The following is an 18,746-nucleotide window of genomic DNA, read 5'->3' as shown; positions in this document are numbered from 1 at the left end:
TCCTTGACAGAGATGGATGATTATTGATTTTTCTTATGGGCCAAAAAGACAAAATCCTGCTAAAAATGAATACAAGTGGTATGATTTATTTAGTATGTCCATAATGGGAACATGCTCTATTAGTTTTAATTATACTTTTTTTAATTGAGTTTTTTTTTAACATTTTAAATGTATTTTTCCTGTTTTTTTGCATTATTTGCATCATTTTACATAATACTGTATTCAGTGAAACTTTTTTTAGTATTGTAGTAAAAAAAATTACTTAGTTTTGTAAGATTTGCTTTTCAAATGTTTGTTTTAGAATTAATTATTTTTCCACGTTGTAATATATTTTCCTTTTGGTATTTTATATTATTTTTATATATTTATAGTCTTTAGTTTTTGCCCTCCCATTCTAAAACATCAAATAGATTTAGTAATTTTTAAATTATATACAGAAATGGTAATAAATAATAAAAGAATACAAATATTCAATAATAATTTAAATTTAAATAAAACATCTGCCAATTCAAATCAATCTTTTCGTCTATGGCTGTCTATGTTAGCAAATGAGTTAGCACCAGCTAAACACAATACATATATATTCTATATATTGTATTTTCATGGTAATTGTGGCCCCTCCCACACATTTTTTTGTGTTTTAATCATCAGAAAAGTACGTAGTTACCAAACTAAGCAAGATTTCCATCATTTTTCTTAATATACAGCAGCTTTTACCCTTCATTGTTTGCTCCCATCTAACGCTAACATGCTAACGTGCTAACAAAGGCTTGCTACTGATTGGCTCGCATTGGTGCTCTGCTTTTTCTATTGCAGGAAATTAATATACCATAGCTCGGGGTTAATTCTAACGTCCTGTGACGGCTTCACCGCTTTGCATGTTTGTTGTATCGACTCCATTGCATTACTTGTTGGATTTAATTTTATGAACATGGAGAAATATGTGGCACACTGCTGAATTTGCGCTGGCGGTCCCTCATCCGGCGAGAAAAGAGTGAACTCACCCTGGCCCCGGCCACTTTGACATTCTTTGCTCTTTTTGCCGCCCCTTTCCGGATTAATTGCAAGTCCTTCCAAGACAAATCTTCCATTTTAATCCGCACTCTTCCCCCCCAAAAACAAGGGATGATATTATCCCCCCCTTTCTTGGCCAATTCTCTTGTGGGAATCTCGGAGAGGAAATCAGACAAACCTCAAAAGTGTCCTCGTTTCCCAGCAGAACATGCCAATTTCTTAAAGCCAGTTTATTAGTCAATTTAAAGCATGGGAGGACCGGACAAAGAGCAGTGTGTGACCCTCCATGTTGTTCCGGAGTCTCATGTGTACTTTATTTAGCTCGTCCGTCAACAGGGTTCAATAAAAGGCTGCCGTCGGTCAGTCGTACTTTTGCAAAATGACTTTAAATTAAGATGTAGTGGTTTTCCAAACAGTTTTTGTCGATACCACATGTTCAAATTGTAGATTAGCGTTCTCTTCTATCCTTGTTTACATTCGCGTACCACCCAAAATGCAATCTTGCCTATGCGAAAATTTTGAGCAGCAACTTCTCATTGTTTTACCACATTTTCTCACATATACGCCGTATTTGTCGCTCCAAAAAAAAGGACTGAATCGAGGGTATGGCTTATATGCGCACAAATTAGACTTGACAACTGCATGGTGACAAGGACGAAACGCCATAACGCTAGACAAATTTGACGTGTATGGATGAAATTCAAGAAAAAAAATTAATCGCATTTTGCATAAAATGTGAAAAAACTCACTTACCCGTGCCTGCCATTGCTCGTTCAGGGCGCCGCCATCTTACCTAGGGAGCGTCACGGACACACTTCCTGGTTGTACTGCTCCGTGTGCGGTCGATTGGTCGCCGGTCTTTTGGTCTCGGTCTTTTGGTCTCGGTCTTTTGGTCTCGGTCTTTTGGTCTCGGTCTTTTGGTCGCCCGGACCGCAACAACAGGCGACCAAAAGACCGGCGACAAAACAAGGTAAAACAACACGGTCTACGCATCAATAAAAGCCAACAATGGCCATGAGCAGTTTCACTGAGCCGACGTGTGACTGTATAAGAGTTTGTATGTACATGCGTTGTCCCTTTAAGACGATACGTCCGTCAGGGCCTTAACAAGTTCTCCAACAAAAAACAATAAAAGTCCGGGAAATTTGGAGCTTTTCTTTAGCTTAATAATTACTAGGGCATCAAGTATGTCTAAATAGTAATTCACAGTTTGTATTTAGGGAATTTGAGCAACGACTCAAATGGTAATTATCACTTACCTTCCGGGCGACCAAAAGACCGGCGACCAAAAGATCGGCGACCAAAAGACCGGCGACCAATCGACCGTGTGCCTGCCATTGCTCGCTCGGGGCGCCGCCATCTTACCTAGAGGTGACAAACTAGAGTGCTACGGACACACTTCCTGGTTTTACTGCTCACATGACTTCCTTGTTGAATTTGTGAAATCCAGCAGACAGATTTTCCCTTCAAATTTTGCACTCCCTTGTAAAACCATGAATATGGAGATGAAAATTGTGAATCAGGGTGTGTCCTATAAGAAAGAAATTGTAATATTAGACGATTTCAAGGCAGTTTTTAAGGGTAGGGCTTATATGCGAGAAAATGCGGTACATCAGAATAGAGCCAGGATGCTATTCGGGGACAATTAATGTTGAGATATTTCAATATGTTGACAATATGGAGCTAATAAATCTGCATTTCAGTGAGAGTAGTTTTAGAGTTCAGGTTATGATGGTCATGGAAAACAGACAACTTTTCCATTATGTATACACATCGAGCAGAACAATATGTTTCTGCAGCACGTTTGATGATCTCAGTGCTCGGGAATTTTTACTTTTTTTGCACGGATAATAATTTCATGGAAGACGGACAACCAAGACCTCTAAAACTGGAGTTTTTTTTGTCTGGGAACAGATGTAATAAACAGCAAACGACTGAGTACAAAGTCGGCTAAAGGCAATTTAGCAAACCAAATCGTCCAAATCCAAAATCTTTCAGTGTCGCCACGGCCTGAGACGCGTTCACTGTCGACACGCATCGGAAATCCAACAAACTTGGAGGAAAATTGAGCGAAATCACGGCGGTTTGAACACGACAAGCTCCTTTCCACGTCTGTTGGCTGAGATTACACAAGCCGGTTGCTCGGTCCATGCAACTCCCCTGCCAAGATAAGATGAATCTCCTTTTTATTATTTTTTTTCTTCATTTCATCACACTAAAAAGAAGACAGGAGAGACGAGTACAAAAGAAAGTTGAGGCAACCAATCCCGAGGTGTAAGATTTAGAGGTTTAGAAAGAAGATGAGCTCCCGAGATTCTTTGGCAGGCTCCGGCGCCGCGTTGAATGTTCAGACCTCTCAGGAAGCCGTACTCGAAGCTTCTTATTCCAACCAGCGACTGTCGGGATCGTTTAAGCGCCCCGGAACGTTTTGAGGGAAACTTAGGAGGAAATAGCCCACTGATTACCGTTCTGAAGTCCGGCTTCATCTCAGACTTTTTTGTCAGGGTAGCAAAATAGCTTCTCTTGAAATAAATAATGCCACTTGAAAGAAATAATGTGTTCCAGACAAAACATTTTTGGCTGTATGGAACAGTGGTGTCAAAAACATAAACCCTAGGGCACAGGTGTCAAAGTGGTGGCCCGGGGGCCAAATCTGGCCCGCCGCATCATTTTGTGCGGCCCTAGAAAGTAAATCATGAGTGCCGAGTTTCTGTTTTATGATCAAATTAAAATGAAGAGTATAGATGTATATTAAATTTCCTGATTTTCCCCCTTTTAAATCAATAATTGTAATTTTTTTAATCAATTTTTTCTGTGTTTTTAGTTCAAAAATCATTTTGTAAAATCTAAAATTATGTATAAAAAAAAAGCTAAAAATAAACATTGTTTTAGATCTATAAAAAACTGAATATTCAAGGATTTCAATCCATCCAGATCTTTGAATCATTTTATAAAAAAATCTAGATATATCTAAAATGGTCCGGCCCACATAAAATCGAGTTGACGTTAATGCGGCCCACGAACCAACCCGAGTCTGACACACTTGCCCTAGGGGGTCCGATCCGGCCCGTGGGGGGTGTTCTGTCTGTCTTTTGTAGCGCATTCATACAGTGCATACAGAATTAAATCCATTGTTTTTTTCAACACGGGCGCTAAAACTCAAATTTTGGTAAGTTCTGTGATTGAGTACGCATACTATTGCACGTTGCTCAATTATTTATTATTTTCTCGCATTTTCGCCGTATTTGTCGCTCGGAAAAAATGTCTACGTGCAGGTGACACCCTTTCGGATATCTAGTAGACGATCCTTTGGATTCATACAGTATCTCAGAAATACCACGTTCGATGGTTTTTCTTAAGAATTTCCCTTCCAAGTAACACATTTGTTCTCCCTATTAAAACCATGAATATGTAAGTGAAAATTGTGAATCAAAGGGCATCTTATACAAGATAAATTGTACAATTTTAAGGGTACGGCTTATACGCGGAGGTGGCTAATATGCAAGAAAATTCGGTAGTTTGCGTGAATTTTTTTTTACCGTCGCCAACTTGGTTGTCGGAGAAAAACGACGTCCTAGCAGGTGAGTGGAAACTTGTCTGAAAATAACGTTGTGGTTACTGAAAAGGATCAATGCCAGGTCCAATATCAACATCGCCATGGATAATATTGACCCGTCTGTGACTGTTGTGGCGTGAAACCGCATACGTTGGCGAATTAGAATGAATTTAAATGGCGTCCCGGTGGGATCACGTATTGCTTTCCCGGTGGCCTCCGAAGCCACTGAGAGCGGGATTTGTTGGAGTGGCTTTGTTTGAACAAACACAAAGATTAGATTTCCACTCCGTCACTTGAGCTTTGGGGGAAAAACCAAAACAAAAGAAAAAAAACAGATAAGCCAAACCGTTTTAGTTTCACTTTGGCGCAATGATCTGGAGGCTGCTTCCTTATCGCTTCGTTTCGCTCAGCTTTCACTTAAACGTTCGTCTGCTGCGTAAGATGATGCACAGAATTAGTGGGGATAGAGAGATTAGCGTTGGAATAAGTAATAGAGCGTGGCCTGAATATTAGCAAGTGTGGAAACACCCACATTAGATCAGTGAACAATTCAAAAAAAACTAAAATGATATCGTATAAGCAGGTCTAATAAAAGTGCAAAACTACTGAATAATAATGATGGCAGGAATGGGCAATTCCTCTTTTATGGATGTAGCAAAACTGTATTTAGATTAGATTAAATTAGCAAATTTCTTGGTTGCAGTAGCAAGACAGACACAAGACACACAAGACATTGTAGACCTAGTTAAAAAAACTGGAGCCACACACAGCAAGTCCACAAGTTAGGGACCTTCTGCAGAGTGACACTGAGGTTACAGCACAGTCTGGAGGTTTTAAAGATCATCTTTCTTGCCTAGATGTCCTATTACCTAATCAGCAGGGTGTATGCTTTGTTTTTTTGGTATTTTAACTTTGTAGTTGGAAAATCCTGAGTGATTTTGAGTTTGATTCATTTATTAAGGGACACCACATATTGAACATATTTATATTCATGTTAAAGAACATAAATATGTAAATATGTAAGATTGTAGCTAATGACTAATTTCCATATTTAGTCCCAATTTTGTTCATCTAACAACCTTTAAGACACAGGTGTCAAAGTGGCGGCCCGGGGGCCAAATCTGGCCCGCCGCATCATTTTGTGCGGCCCGAGTAAGTAAATCATGAGTGCCAACTTTCTGTTTTAGGATCAAATTCAAAAGAAGATTATAGATGTATATTATATTTCCTGATTTTCCTCTTTTTAAATCAATAATTGCAATTTTTTATCATTTTTTTTCTTTTGGTGTTTTTAGGTCAAAAAGCATTTTGGAAAAGCTAAAAATAAATATATACAAATACTTTCGGTTTTCCACTTTAATATTGAATATAATTTAAAAAAAATGTTAACATTTGAAATGAAAAACAAATGATTAGATGTTTTCCCTTACTAAGAAAAAAAAGTTCAAATACACAGTTTTATATCTATAAAAAAACTGAATATTTAGGGCTTTTGATCCAGTTCTTGTAATCCAATTTAAAAAAAAAATCTAAATATTATATCTAAAATAGTCCGGCCCACATGAAATCGAGTTGATGTTATTGCGGCCCGCAAACAAACCCGAGTTGGACACCCTTGCTTTAAGATGATTGGCCGAGAGGTTCGGCATTCTACACAGTCACCTCTACAGCCAGCCCTTGTTGACACATTGGAATTTTTTGATTTAAGTCTTGTTCATGGCTGTTTAAATAAATCAAGACCAAGCACTTAACTGAAAATATGTTGTGATTTTGCAAATATCAAGGTATTTAAAAGACTAATCCAATTCAGAGAAGACCTTTAAATAATGTGATTACGTCACTAAATCCAGAAACACTGTGAACTTACACATAAAATGCCACTAAAATGTGTGTCGTGCTTTCCTAATCCTACTAACTATTAACACATGTGACTCCCGAACATTAAGATTTTTTTGTGGAAACCCAACAAAAGGCGCATTTCCACCGAGCCCAGTCGTTCGTTTCATCTACGACTTTTCTTTCGTATTATGCCAATTCCAATCGAACGTTTTTTTCGCGAATGGCCACGTTTCAGTGCCAATGATGGCGAACGTTTCGGTGGAAATGCGTCTTTTTAAGCATCTCATGTCACGTTCAATGCCTGCCACTGTGTTCTTGTCTGTCTGGCTGTTTGTCTTGCAGCTCCCTCCGCCTTAGCTCGCAGGCTAGTCGGGATAAGGTGCCGGCCCCAAGGTTAGCCTCCCCGCCAATCTATATTTAGAGATCCAAAGTCACCCCGATCGCCTTGCCACTCAAATTCTTTCAAGCTAACTGTAGCGGAAGTCCCAAAATGGCCTGACAAACTAGTTCTGGTCGTGCTCGAATTGGTCTTACGGTGGCTTCACCTAATCGGGATGTTACCATAGTTTTCCAAATAATGTCCAAACAACGCAATGAGCTACGTTTTACTGTGATTTATTTCCTTTAGTTCTTTTTTTTTTTTTTTTTTGCTTTCTTGCCTCCGTCTTCCCAACGCCAGCTCTGACATTTATAAATACTTTGTTGATGCTTGACCCCGATCTGGCTTAGCATTCCTCTCTGTTGAGGTATAGCTTGGCAAGACAGGCTCTTTTCATTTGACCCGCTAACCAAGCGTTCGGTTCCGGACGACTTTTCAACGGCGCTCTGATGGTCCGCTGGACATTTTGAGAACATGAATTATTCATCAGGCTTTGTGCTTGAGCAAAGTGAAGGAGAAAATGAACCATTTGAACTCGACAAGATACACAGTTGTGGAAAAATAGTCGAAATATGCGGCCTTTTTGAAGGCAAAGGTTATATTTTTATGCGAGGGGATCTCGGGAAATGTCATTTCAGAGACTTTTGTGAATAGAAACCTTTTTTTAAGGTAAGCAACATAATATTGCCATAAAATAACCAGTAGTATCTTTGGATTCAAAATAATGTGAGTAAAACTACTCGGTGTTGGCATCTGTTTGGGTGTGAAAACTCAAAATATCATTTTTCGACCTAAAAAAAGCACATGTAATAATCAACCAAAGCCACTTTAAAAAAAAAATAAAGCTTTTAAAAGTCATGAATAAAAGGAAGTCGTTAGCCAGGCATACACACTTTCTAATTCTAATTACTAAGCCTCTTGAGTCAATTATCTTTGGAAACAGCGGTACTCAAAACATCAGCAAACAATGGCTAGGCTCGCTGGAATAATAATAATAATAAAAATTGGCATGATCGTTAATGAATTGAACGTTGAGTGCTTTATTAATTGTTAATTAGCATCAAAAAGTAGTTCACTACTTACCTTTTTCTTCATGGATCTTTTCGATTAGACTGAGGAAGACATTCTGGTTGAAAAAACAAAGAGAAAATTAAAGTATTTTTCAATAAATACTCCAGTAGCTTTTAAAAAAAAAATATATATATATATATATATATATATATATATATATATATATATATATATATATATATATATATATATATATATATTCAGAATTTGATTGATTGCTTAACCTACCTTTTGCTTTCAATTTGAAAAGTCGCTTAACACATCCATTCCGTTTTTAAAGGGTAAAAAGTCCATGAATCACTGAAAACCAAAAGGTTCCTCGATAAATCACTTTATTATTCTGTTCTCGTTTTTTTTTTATTACAGATGGCGGAGTGAATTTAAGCACCCCGTGTTCCCGAGCCTTAAAAGTGTCAATAGAATTAAGCATTGTACCTCTAAAGGTCCATCAAACCCCCATAAACTAGTTTATAGGATTAAGTCTCACTCTCTATAATTGCGGTGAGCTGCCGTTGTGTCACATTTTTAAAAGCTTGGCTGACCAAGCGCTGGCTGGAATGAAACTCCTCTTCCTCTGCAAATTCCCTTTCAGCACTTTGCCCGTCGGGCTGCAAGCACGGAGACTGCGTGGGGCCCAACAAGTGCAAATGTCATGCCGGATTTACGGGCAAGACCTGCAATCAAGGTGAGTTGCCTCACACCAACCTAAGCAATAAAGCTCAAGATTAGATTAGATAACTTTATTCATCCCGTATTTGGGAAATTTCGCTGTCATAGTAGCAAGAGGGTGAGAATACAGACACAGTAAAATACATTTTTGACATAAATAAATAAGTCATAAATAAGTTAATAAATAAATAAGTGTGTTGCTGAAATATATATATATATATACATATTCATATACACACACACATATATACATATTCATATACACACATATATTCATATACATATATATATATATATACATATACATACATACACATACACACATATTTACATATATAAATGCATATATATATATATATACATACACACATACATACACACATATATACATATATATATATATACATATTCATATACACATATATATTCATATACATATATATATACATATACATACATACACATACACACATACACACATATTTACATATATAAATGCATATATATATATACATACACACATATACATACACACATATATACATGCATATATACACATACATATACATATATACATACATACACACATACATACATACACACATACACATATATATACATACATACACACATACACATATATATACATACATACACACATACACATATATATACATACATACATACACATACACATATATGCATATACATATATATACATATATACATATATACATATATACACATATATATATATATATACATATATAGAGCATGAATTTGATCTGCAGAATAACACCAACCCCCATTATTAAATCTTCCAACCTAAACCCCAGCATGCATTTTACCTCCCAAAGACCAAATTGGGTGAATAGTTCGAAACCAAAACTCAACAGAGCACACATTTCAACTGAAAGAGACTAAAGGGAGCGACCTCTAAAATGATGCCAATCCCTAGATCTAAACCCAATAGAGCAGGTGTGACCAACTCCAGTCCTCAAGGGCCCCTATCCAATCTGTTTTCCCTTTCAAATGATCAACTCATCAGCAAGCTGCCGAGAAGCTCGATAACAATCCTGATTATTTTAATGACATTAGAATTGGCCTCGACAAAGAAAAAAATCGGCAATTTCGATCGCAATCGTGAGTCGACGGATCCCGAAGAGGAAATATTTTTTATCAGCATAACTCACCAAACACGCATGCTGATTTGATGCTAATATTTTTCCGCATTTTCATTTTTGGAGACACCCTCGGGCGCTTTTGAGCCGGGCCACACTATGGAAGCCCAGTGAATTATTCACCAGCCATAGATTAAACTTGCTCATTGAAATGCATGCGCTCATTAAACATTGATTCGCTGTTTACGATTGATCTGCGTGGCGGCCGGCGCTCGCCTGATCGAGCCTGGCTGCCCTGCGCCAATTAAGGTCGAGGGCTTTGCCACTCCCACCTGCTTTGAATTCTCCCGGATGATCCGTGACGTGGAACCGTAGATAAACGGGTCGATCGGGAAATGCAAATGAAGCATGTCAGACAAAAATAAAACGAGTCAGGGAATGTTGAGCTCTGGTTTCTAACATGCAGAAATGTCATGGCAAAAACGCTCTTTCAAAACTTTTGGCCGTTTGAACCTCTTCGTAACAATTGGGTAAAATCACTTCGAGCTTCTCGGTATGCGTGGTGAAATGCATTTTAACCGTCTTAGTATTTATGCCAGTTCATTTGCTATTTCTGTGCACGCCATCTAGATGGGACGGCATATAAATGAATCGTTAAACAAACGGCTGTCGAGATCCACCTCCAGATGCCTGCGAGCCAACGGCCATTTTAATCACGCCGCGCAAATAAACTCATCACCGCGGTAATCTGTCTTGACAATTTGGCGGCGACGACCGGCAGCAGGCGCCAAGCTTCTAATGAGATGATTATTGCGTCGAGGTGACTTTAATGAGGTTGAGTTGACCCGTTATTTAAAGTCTCAGACGGAGGCGCCGCATTTCCGACACGGTGACACTTCCATCTTGAACGGGACTTTTCCGATTGCCGTCGCTTTTTCACAGTCAAACGCCTGACACGGTTTAGTAGTAGTAGTTGGAATGTTGAATACAGTCGACATTTGAGGAAGGAAGGACGAATGGATTGAAGAAATGGAGAAAGGTTGCAAGGCGAGATAGAATGGGGGAGGAACTGTAATATTGGGGAATGGAAGGAGGGTTAGAAGCATGAAAGTGCGGAAAATCTATTTATTCACGGAAATAAACATTAAGGGGAGCCTGGATGGAAATGGTGATGTACGAATGGATAATGGCGAGATATAGTATCGAATGGAGGGAAAACGTCAATCCCAAAGCAGCTCAAAGCCCAAAACATGTACATAGAAGAAACCTTAACCATAGTTGAGACCAATGTTCCCTCTAAGCTGCGCGCGTGCGCAATTGCGCACTACTCTCGTCTTCTCTGCGCACAGCAAATCATATGGAGCGCACAAAATAAAATTCAATTTTTTATTTTTTTTATTTTTAGCTGTGAGGCCGACGCGCGAACCATTCATCCGCCGGGCCGCCAATTCATAGATATTAATCATTACATTTTATTATTACTAAATCATTTATGTGTAGTAGACATACACCTGCTTATGGCAGGTGTGATACGGGTGTGTGCCCATAGCGAGCAATGATGATGTTGCTCACACCGGTCAGTACTCCGTGTGCTCAGGGAGGTTGTCTTTCTGCCCAGACAAACAAAAAATTAGAGGGAACATTGGTTGAGACCAGTCTTATATCACGATTTGAGCCCAGACTCCAACCCTCATTATAAACCAAAACTCGACCCTAGATCTAAACCCTGTCTTGAAATCCTACGTTAAAATGCATGTACAGAACAGCCACCCGAATCGAAAGCTTTCAGTTCGACCCATCCGATACGGCGCAAACGGGTCCATTTTGAAAACAAATGTGTCCGAAGCAGTCGAGCAAAGCACTATCTTCTCCTCCGTCACACCCAAACAAGCACCCGCTGCCCGATGAGAACGCAGTTGGACGGGGAGAAAGCGGAATGCTTAAAATTCCACAGGCTTAAGCGTTTGTCGTCGGGGCAATGATTAGCTTCTTTAAATGGAAACAGCGGTCTTTGAGCCTCCCGATGCGCTTTACTGGAGGACGGTACAAATCCAGAACACATTGTTATTCCTGCAGATTTTCCGACAAAAATAAAAGCGCAGGAGATGGCCTTCTTCCGCAATTGTAATCCTCTTTACTGCATAATGTTCCTCTTCACTTTCCAGGAATGTGGCGGTCAGAGGTGTTCTAATCCACTGCCTTCTCATTCTCTTGTCCCTCCATCTTTCCTCTTTTCAATGACCTTCTTCTTCTTTTGCAAGAAGAACAGCTGGACTATTTGACTCCACAGAGGTGGTCCAGTCACCTACCCGTATTTCTACCGGTGGAGCATCGTCCGGTGACGGAGGGTGAGATTTATCTTCTGGCGTCGTGCATGGTGAAGGAGTTGACGTCTCTCGCCACTCTTATCCATTAAGACACCTTCTTTGAAGGGTTCCCCAGAAACGCCACTCGAGGAATGCCCGCATGAACTGCCGAGCATGCGTCAATCTTCTCTCTTGTCACCCTATTCTCAACTTTGGATGCTGCTTCCGAGTTCTCTTTCACTGTTTGAATAGTTCTTGGAGAACTGGTCACTGAGAAAGGTCTTGTTGGGCAGTTTAGTTTTACTTCTTTGGAATGATCCGCTTCGCAGAAATGTTCCGATTTGTCGGCAATCGGGGTTTTGAGATGTTCGCTTCATCTGGGAAAGTGAACATGATGTCTTACTTTCTCTTCGTGTTTGTTATTTAGATTAGATTAGAACTTTATTTCATCCCGTATTCGGGAAATTTCTTGGTTGCAGTAGACAGACACAAGACACACAAGACATTGTAGACCTAGGGAAGAAACTGGAGCCACCCACAAGAAGTCTACAAGGTGGGGACCTTCTGCAGACTGAGACTGAGGTTACCACACAGTCCCTCAGTAGTCTGTTTTTTGTTATTTGTTATTTTACTTCCTTTTCGGAAGCAAAGTCACATGCCAAAATAGTTTTGTTGTGTGATTGGAGATGCAATTTAGAGCAGGAGTCTTTAAACTATTCCACAAAAGACTGCAGCGACCATTCCAACCGAACAAGACAACACCTTTTTGACCAATCTGGTGTCTTAAAAGTGTAATCAGTTGATTTCAGTCACCTCATTGGTTAAACTGTACTGGATCGGTTGGAGCAAAAAAACTGCCAGGATCTGGTTTGGAGAGAATGGACACAAAATTTAAAAAATAAGAAAATGTAGAAGATTCCAGTTACAGGTAGGAGTTGGATTTGATCCATTGGTGAGCCGGGAAAAGGTCCTTTGAGAAAGGGTAGTGTTGTAAAGTGTGACACGAATCCAGTTAATGAAATACCAACAATGCGTAAACTGGACAATGAGTGCCAAAAAACAGAATATGCAGTTAAACTTCCTTAGCCAGGTCAGCTTTCATACCAGAAAGCAAATTTCCTGACATTTAGGCTCGGACGTGACTGAACAGGAACATGTGATTGTTCGCTGTCGAACTGAGATTTGAAAACAACTCGCGTCATTTTAGAGTGTATGGCTTGTTTTTTCGCTCTGAACTTTAGCTCTTTCCTGCAAACCTTCCACTCTTGAGCACTTTCACACTGTCATTTGTATCAAACTTCTTTTTTTTCTCCTCAGAAGGCTGTTTAGCATGTCCTCCTCCTCCATTTCTTATTTGAAATGTTGTCTGTTCCAGAGTTAAAGAGTTAATGCAATGAGAACGAAGCATTTCTTCAAAGTCTATCTTCCAAAACCAGTCGCTCGACTCCAATTATTTGGGAACTTCCGATTTAGAAAAATTCACCGTGGAAGAGCGAGAGTGCAAAGAAGGGTCGGTTCAATATTGCCTGCAGCTTTGGTTTCACTTTGTTTTGGGTTTGGTTTTCAGTGCCATGGGCGAGCAAAGACCCCACTGGACGGTGTCACTTTTGCTTCTGTGTTGTCGCGGTAATGAGAACACCCGCGGTCATCTTTGTCACAAACACGCCTTGAGACGGCGCTAATTAAAAAGCGAGGAGTGAGGTTTTTATCTTTAGCTTTGCATGAGTGCACGCAGGTGGAGAGCTGGGAAGATGAAGCCGTTAAATACTTCTCTCTGACAAGGGCAGGGCGATATTCATTTGGAATAAAAAACACAGGTGTTATTATGGGTGGGCCGGTCGTTTATTTTGACCTGTAGTTGACCTGTTAGTTTGAAGGATTACAGGAAGAAATTGCGACTCAGTGTTGTCATGCTAGACGGAGATCAATGTTTTAGTCGCGCGAGCAAGGATTGCATTCCATAAGAGCATTTCAAGCTAATGCCAATCGTATTCAACCATTTTGCAGTCAGGCTTTAGGACTTCTGTCATGTGAGCAAATGAACCCGAGGTCCAAGTACAGTACGTTAAATTTAGAACGGTATGCTGAAGTCCCACTAATAAAACACAGTGCACATGTTCACGGTGCTAAAGTTGGCATCATTTACAAAGCGAGCCATCGGACCTGACCGACATGTGCTGGGTGATGGAATCTACGTGGGCTCTTGGTAATGCACCCAACGTAAAACCGGGTTTATTTACTAATGTCATGGAGACCACTGTTGATGTTCTGTTTGCTCCCAAGAGATTTTGGGACTGTGTCCTCTTTGTTAGCATGTCAACTATTCCATTTGTACTTAAGCTCCTCTTACACGCGCCATAGAACTGACTGAAGAAAGCTAATTGGCTCTCCTTTTACCGACGGTGCCGAAATTATAGTCTTACCGGTAATTTGTGGGATAAATATCAGTTTGTGATTTCTATTTGAACATACCGCATTTATTCGAGTATATTCAAATAGAAATGTTGTACCAAATTTTGAAGCAGAGTTCGAGTGCGCGTTATACACGAATCCCGGTGAAACACAGCCGTAAAAAACCTGTCTTTGTCCAACAGATGGGGCGCGAGAGCTCATTCTATTGGCCAGTGAGCAAGAAGAATGGAATTGATTGTTTGGTGAATCTGATGATGATAAATCAGACTTTGGAATTTTTTTTAAATGTTATGATGATGAATTAGACTTTAAGGATTTAAGGATTTATACTCGAATAAATACGGTAGGTCAGCAAAAGTTGTGTCCGACGAAAAAAAAAGTCCTCAAGTCCGTTGTAGTCTCGGTTCTGAGTTTAAAGGTTTAAAGGGAGTAAAATTTTGCATTTTGACGGAGGGACTCGCTTAACATGTCGCTATCTAGAATCCATTTTTCCTAAAGATCGGTCAATAATTGGACACAATGAATAAATGTAGGATTTGAACGCAGATTCAATTCCTTCCCACCTGCTTAACGACAAAAAGTGCTAGTGTAATGCTAGGTACCAACCTGCGATGGTTCTAAAAGATGAGGTTACGTATTGCTAACCAACACAGCAGTACATAAAGTCTTACCGATTTTTTTTTGTATTTGTACGATCCTTTGACCTGGTGGCATCGCTAAAATTTGCTTGTAGCTTGTCAAGATTGAATGCACGCTGGATTAAATGGTTCCATTCACAATTTAGCGTGAGGTGCACAGCGACCTGCAGTGTGCCCCAAGGAAAACTATCAGCTCCATTAGTCACACCTGTGGTTTTCACACCGAGAAGCGTCAAAATAGCGGCCGCCGGGACGTCGCCTCGGGCGCCGTTGGGCATAAATAAGAAATAAAACTGTCACATTTGCCTGGTTAAAGCGTTTAGAAATCGGGAGCAAGGAGAAAATTAAGTGGTATCAGGATAGATTTTTTTCATCTTTCTGACAGGTAGAACGCTGCTATGACAGTTATGGGATTGCAACACGGCAACTGAGATTTATATCGATATTAGCTAAACCGCTGATCCAGTTGACAAATCCTCTTGTGGAAAAAAAAAAAAAAGACTTATTTTTTTCTGATGGCATTTTTTTAACAAGGCCCACGGGTGGGCTGTCAACATGAAAGAAGCCCACGGATGACACACTGCTCATATGGCTATGAGTCAGCGCTAGTTAATAACATTTTATCAGTGGCGGTCCGTGCATTTTCTCGTAGCGCCTTCAACGAATCAATCCAACCCTCAAAAACTATTTTATGGCTATAAAACCTCTACTGCAGCTACAGCTGCGACACATTAAAATAATCAATAAATCAATGCACAAAAATGGGGTAAAATCCACTTCCTAGCAGCATTTAATGATTAAATACAAATACTGGAGCTTTTCAGACATTACAACCGGGCCAGGGGGGAGATTTTTCCGGGAAAAGACAGCGATGAACGTCAATAGCGTGCCGGCAAACATTGCCCGAAAATGGGGTAAAATCCAGCCAAAAACAGCATTTATTGATTAAATACAAATACTGGAGTCTTATCGACGCTTGTTTAATGCAGCAGAGCCTGCAGAACTAATTGTGAAGGCCTTGAGGCAGATTTCTGACCCTGGCAACAAATAATGGCTGAAATGTGATTGGTTAAATGCTTTAATATGAAAACACACATCTTGAAGCAGTGCAACCAGGGGGAAAAGCAATAAAAGGAACCTAACAGACAATTTGGAATTATTTAATAAGTATTGATGGACAAAATATAATATATCATTCAGATATTTCTTAGGCCAGCAGAGAAGGCTTTGAAGGCCCTGACGGCCCGCTACTGCATTTTATCCATCACGTGAAACCTTGTTCCCAAAATTAGGTGAATCTGGCAACGTTGTGAATAAACTTGGAACTAAACAGATTTTTACTCAAGCAACATCATCCTAAATAAAAAAACGATGCTAGATATTCTACCTTTTGAATCATTTACAAAATCCATGCAGTTTCCTATGAAAAAATGATCGGAAATCCTGCCCTCATTTCCCAGCCCTTCCCGACATTTTTCCTGTAAAACCCATAAAAAATTCTGCACTCCGAAGGCTTGTCCGAACACGCCGGACAGCCCACGCCCCTTCCCAACAAACGCAGCTCTCCCTTGGTCCATCCGACCTCTTGACCTCTGCCCTCCCCGACTAATTTCTGCCCCGCCCTGGTCCTACTGACGCCGTCTCCCGTCTTGTCGGCAGATCTGAACGAGTGCGGACTGAAGCCGCGACCCTGCAAACACAGGTGCATGAACACCTACGGCAGCTACAAGTGCTACTGCCTCAACGGCTTCATGATGATGCCCGACGGCACTTGTGGAAGTAAGTGTGCCAGAACTCTAACTTTTCCGCAAAATCTATCCACGTTTCCGCTTACGTGGCTGGGAAGGAAATGAAAATATTTGGGATAATGCAATGTTTTTGGCAGCCCTGTGGTGTTTCCCAGCAAGGGTGCAGATGCCCTTGCATGTCTCCTAAATTGCCTCACATCTCATCAACATTCTCTTTGTAGTTTTAGACGAGAACCATTGGTAGATTCAGTTACTTTTATTACTGGGCCATAAATACGTCATACTTAGGTGATTGACAAATACACAATATAGTATCAAAGCTCGCAAATACTACGAATCTTCCATAGTTTACCACGCCAGTCTTTACAAAAAATAGGCTTTTTGTCTCAACACTATGAAATAAAAATCAACCAATGTTTTTTAGCAATTTACATGAAAAAAAATTACAATCGTGGCCATTTTAACTTAAAATGATTTCATTTGAAAATGCAACGTCATGTTCCAACACATCAACAATGGCTGGCTCTAGAGGTGACTGTGCAGTTCCCTTGAAATATAGTGCTAAATGACCTAGAGCAGGGGTGTCAGACTCTGGTTGGTTCACGGGCCGCGTTAACGTCAACTCGATTTCATGTGGGCCGGACCATTTTAGATATCATATTTAGATTTTTTAAAATAAATGGATTAAAAGAACTGGATTAAAAGCCCTGAATATTCAGTTTTTTATAGATCTAAAACAATTTTTATTTTAGCTTTTTTTAAAGATATTTTTAGATTTTACAAAATGATTTTTGAACTAAAAACAGAAAAAAAATGGATTAAAAAATGACAATTATTGATTTGAAAGGGGGAAAATCAGGAAATTTCACATACATTTATACTCTTCATTTTAATTTGATCCTAAAACAGAAAGTCGGCACTCATGATTTACTTTCCCGGGCCACACAAAATGTTGCGGCGGGCCAGAGAGTTTACTGTTGATATTTTGATATTAGATATTTAGATATTAAACTCACTCTCTCTCTCTCATGATTATAATTTTGAGAGCTGGTTTCAACAGGAACAACCCGGTGACCAAACGTCCGGTCGACCAGACGTCCGGTCGACCAGACGTCCGGTCGACCAGACGTCCGGTCGACCAGACGTCCGGTCGACCAGACGTCCGGTCGACCAGACGTCCGGTCGACCAAACGTCCGGTCGACCAAACGTCCGGTCGACCAAACGTCCGGTCGACCAAACGTCCGGTCGACCAAACGTCCGGTCGACCAAACGTCCGGTCGACCAAACGTCCGGTCGACCAAACGTCCGGTCGACCAAACGTCCGGTCGACCAAACGTCCGGTCGACCAAACGTCCGGTCGACCAAACGTCCGGTCGACCAAACGTCCGGTCGACCAAACGTCCGTTCGACCAAACGTCCGTTCGACCAAACGTCCGTTCGACCAAACGTCCGTTCGACCAAACGTCCGTTCGACCAAACGTCCGTTCGACCAAACGTCCGTTCGACCAAACGTCCGTTCGACCAAACGTCCGTTCTACCAAACGTCCGTTCTACCAAACGTCCGTTCTACCAAACGTCCGTTCTACCAAACGTCCGTTCTACCAAACGTCCGTTCTACCAAACGTCCGTTCTACCAAACGTCCGTTCTACCAAACGTCCGTTCGACCAAACGTCCGTTCGACCAAACGTCCGTTCGACCAAACGTCCGTTCGACCAAACGTCCGTTCGACCAAACGTCCGTTCGACCAAACGTCCGTTCTACCAAACGTCCGTTCTACCAAACGTCCGTTCTACCAAACGTCCGTTCTACCAAACGTCCGTTCGACCAAACGTCCGGTCGACCAAACGTCCGTTCTACCAAACGTCCGTTCTACCAAACGTCCGTTCTACCAAACGTCCGTTCTACCAAACGTCCGTTCGACCAAACGTCCGGTCGACCAAACGTCTTTCGACGAAACGTCCGAGTACCACCAACCCGAGTCTGACACCCTT

At 40.6% G+C, this 18,746-nt stretch overlaps 1 protein-coding gene across 2 annotated transcripts in view; it reads left to right on the top strand.

The window, feature by feature from the left end:
- The window catches only part of npnta (nephronectin a), a 39,246-nt gene that overhangs the window by 6,378 nt on the left and 14,122 nt on the right, over window positions 1–18,746 (top strand). The window contains exons 3-5 of one of the 2 annotated variants that reach the window (XM_077604442.1): window positions 6,752–6,802; window positions 8,452–8,544; window positions 16,665–16,784. In XM_077604442.1, coding sequence (XP_077460568.1) covers window positions 6,752–6,802; window positions 8,452–8,544; window positions 16,665–16,784 — 264 coding nt within the window. The remainder of the gene's footprint in view (window positions 1–6,751; window positions 6,803–8,451; window positions 8,545–16,664; window positions 16,785–18,746) is intronic. The other variant, XM_077604443.1, reaches the window with a different exon arrangement.

This window comes from Stigmatopora argus, chromosome 7 (assembly GCF_051989625.1).
Source record: "Stigmatopora argus isolate UIUO_Sarg chromosome 7, RoL_Sarg_1.0, whole genome shotgun sequence".
Classification (NCBI taxonomy): domain Eukaryota; kingdom Metazoa; phylum Chordata; class Actinopteri; order Syngnathiformes; family Syngnathidae; genus Stigmatopora; species Stigmatopora argus.
The sequence above is the reverse complement of the archived record's forward strand: the minus strand, read 5'-3'. Positions and strand labels throughout refer to the sequence as shown.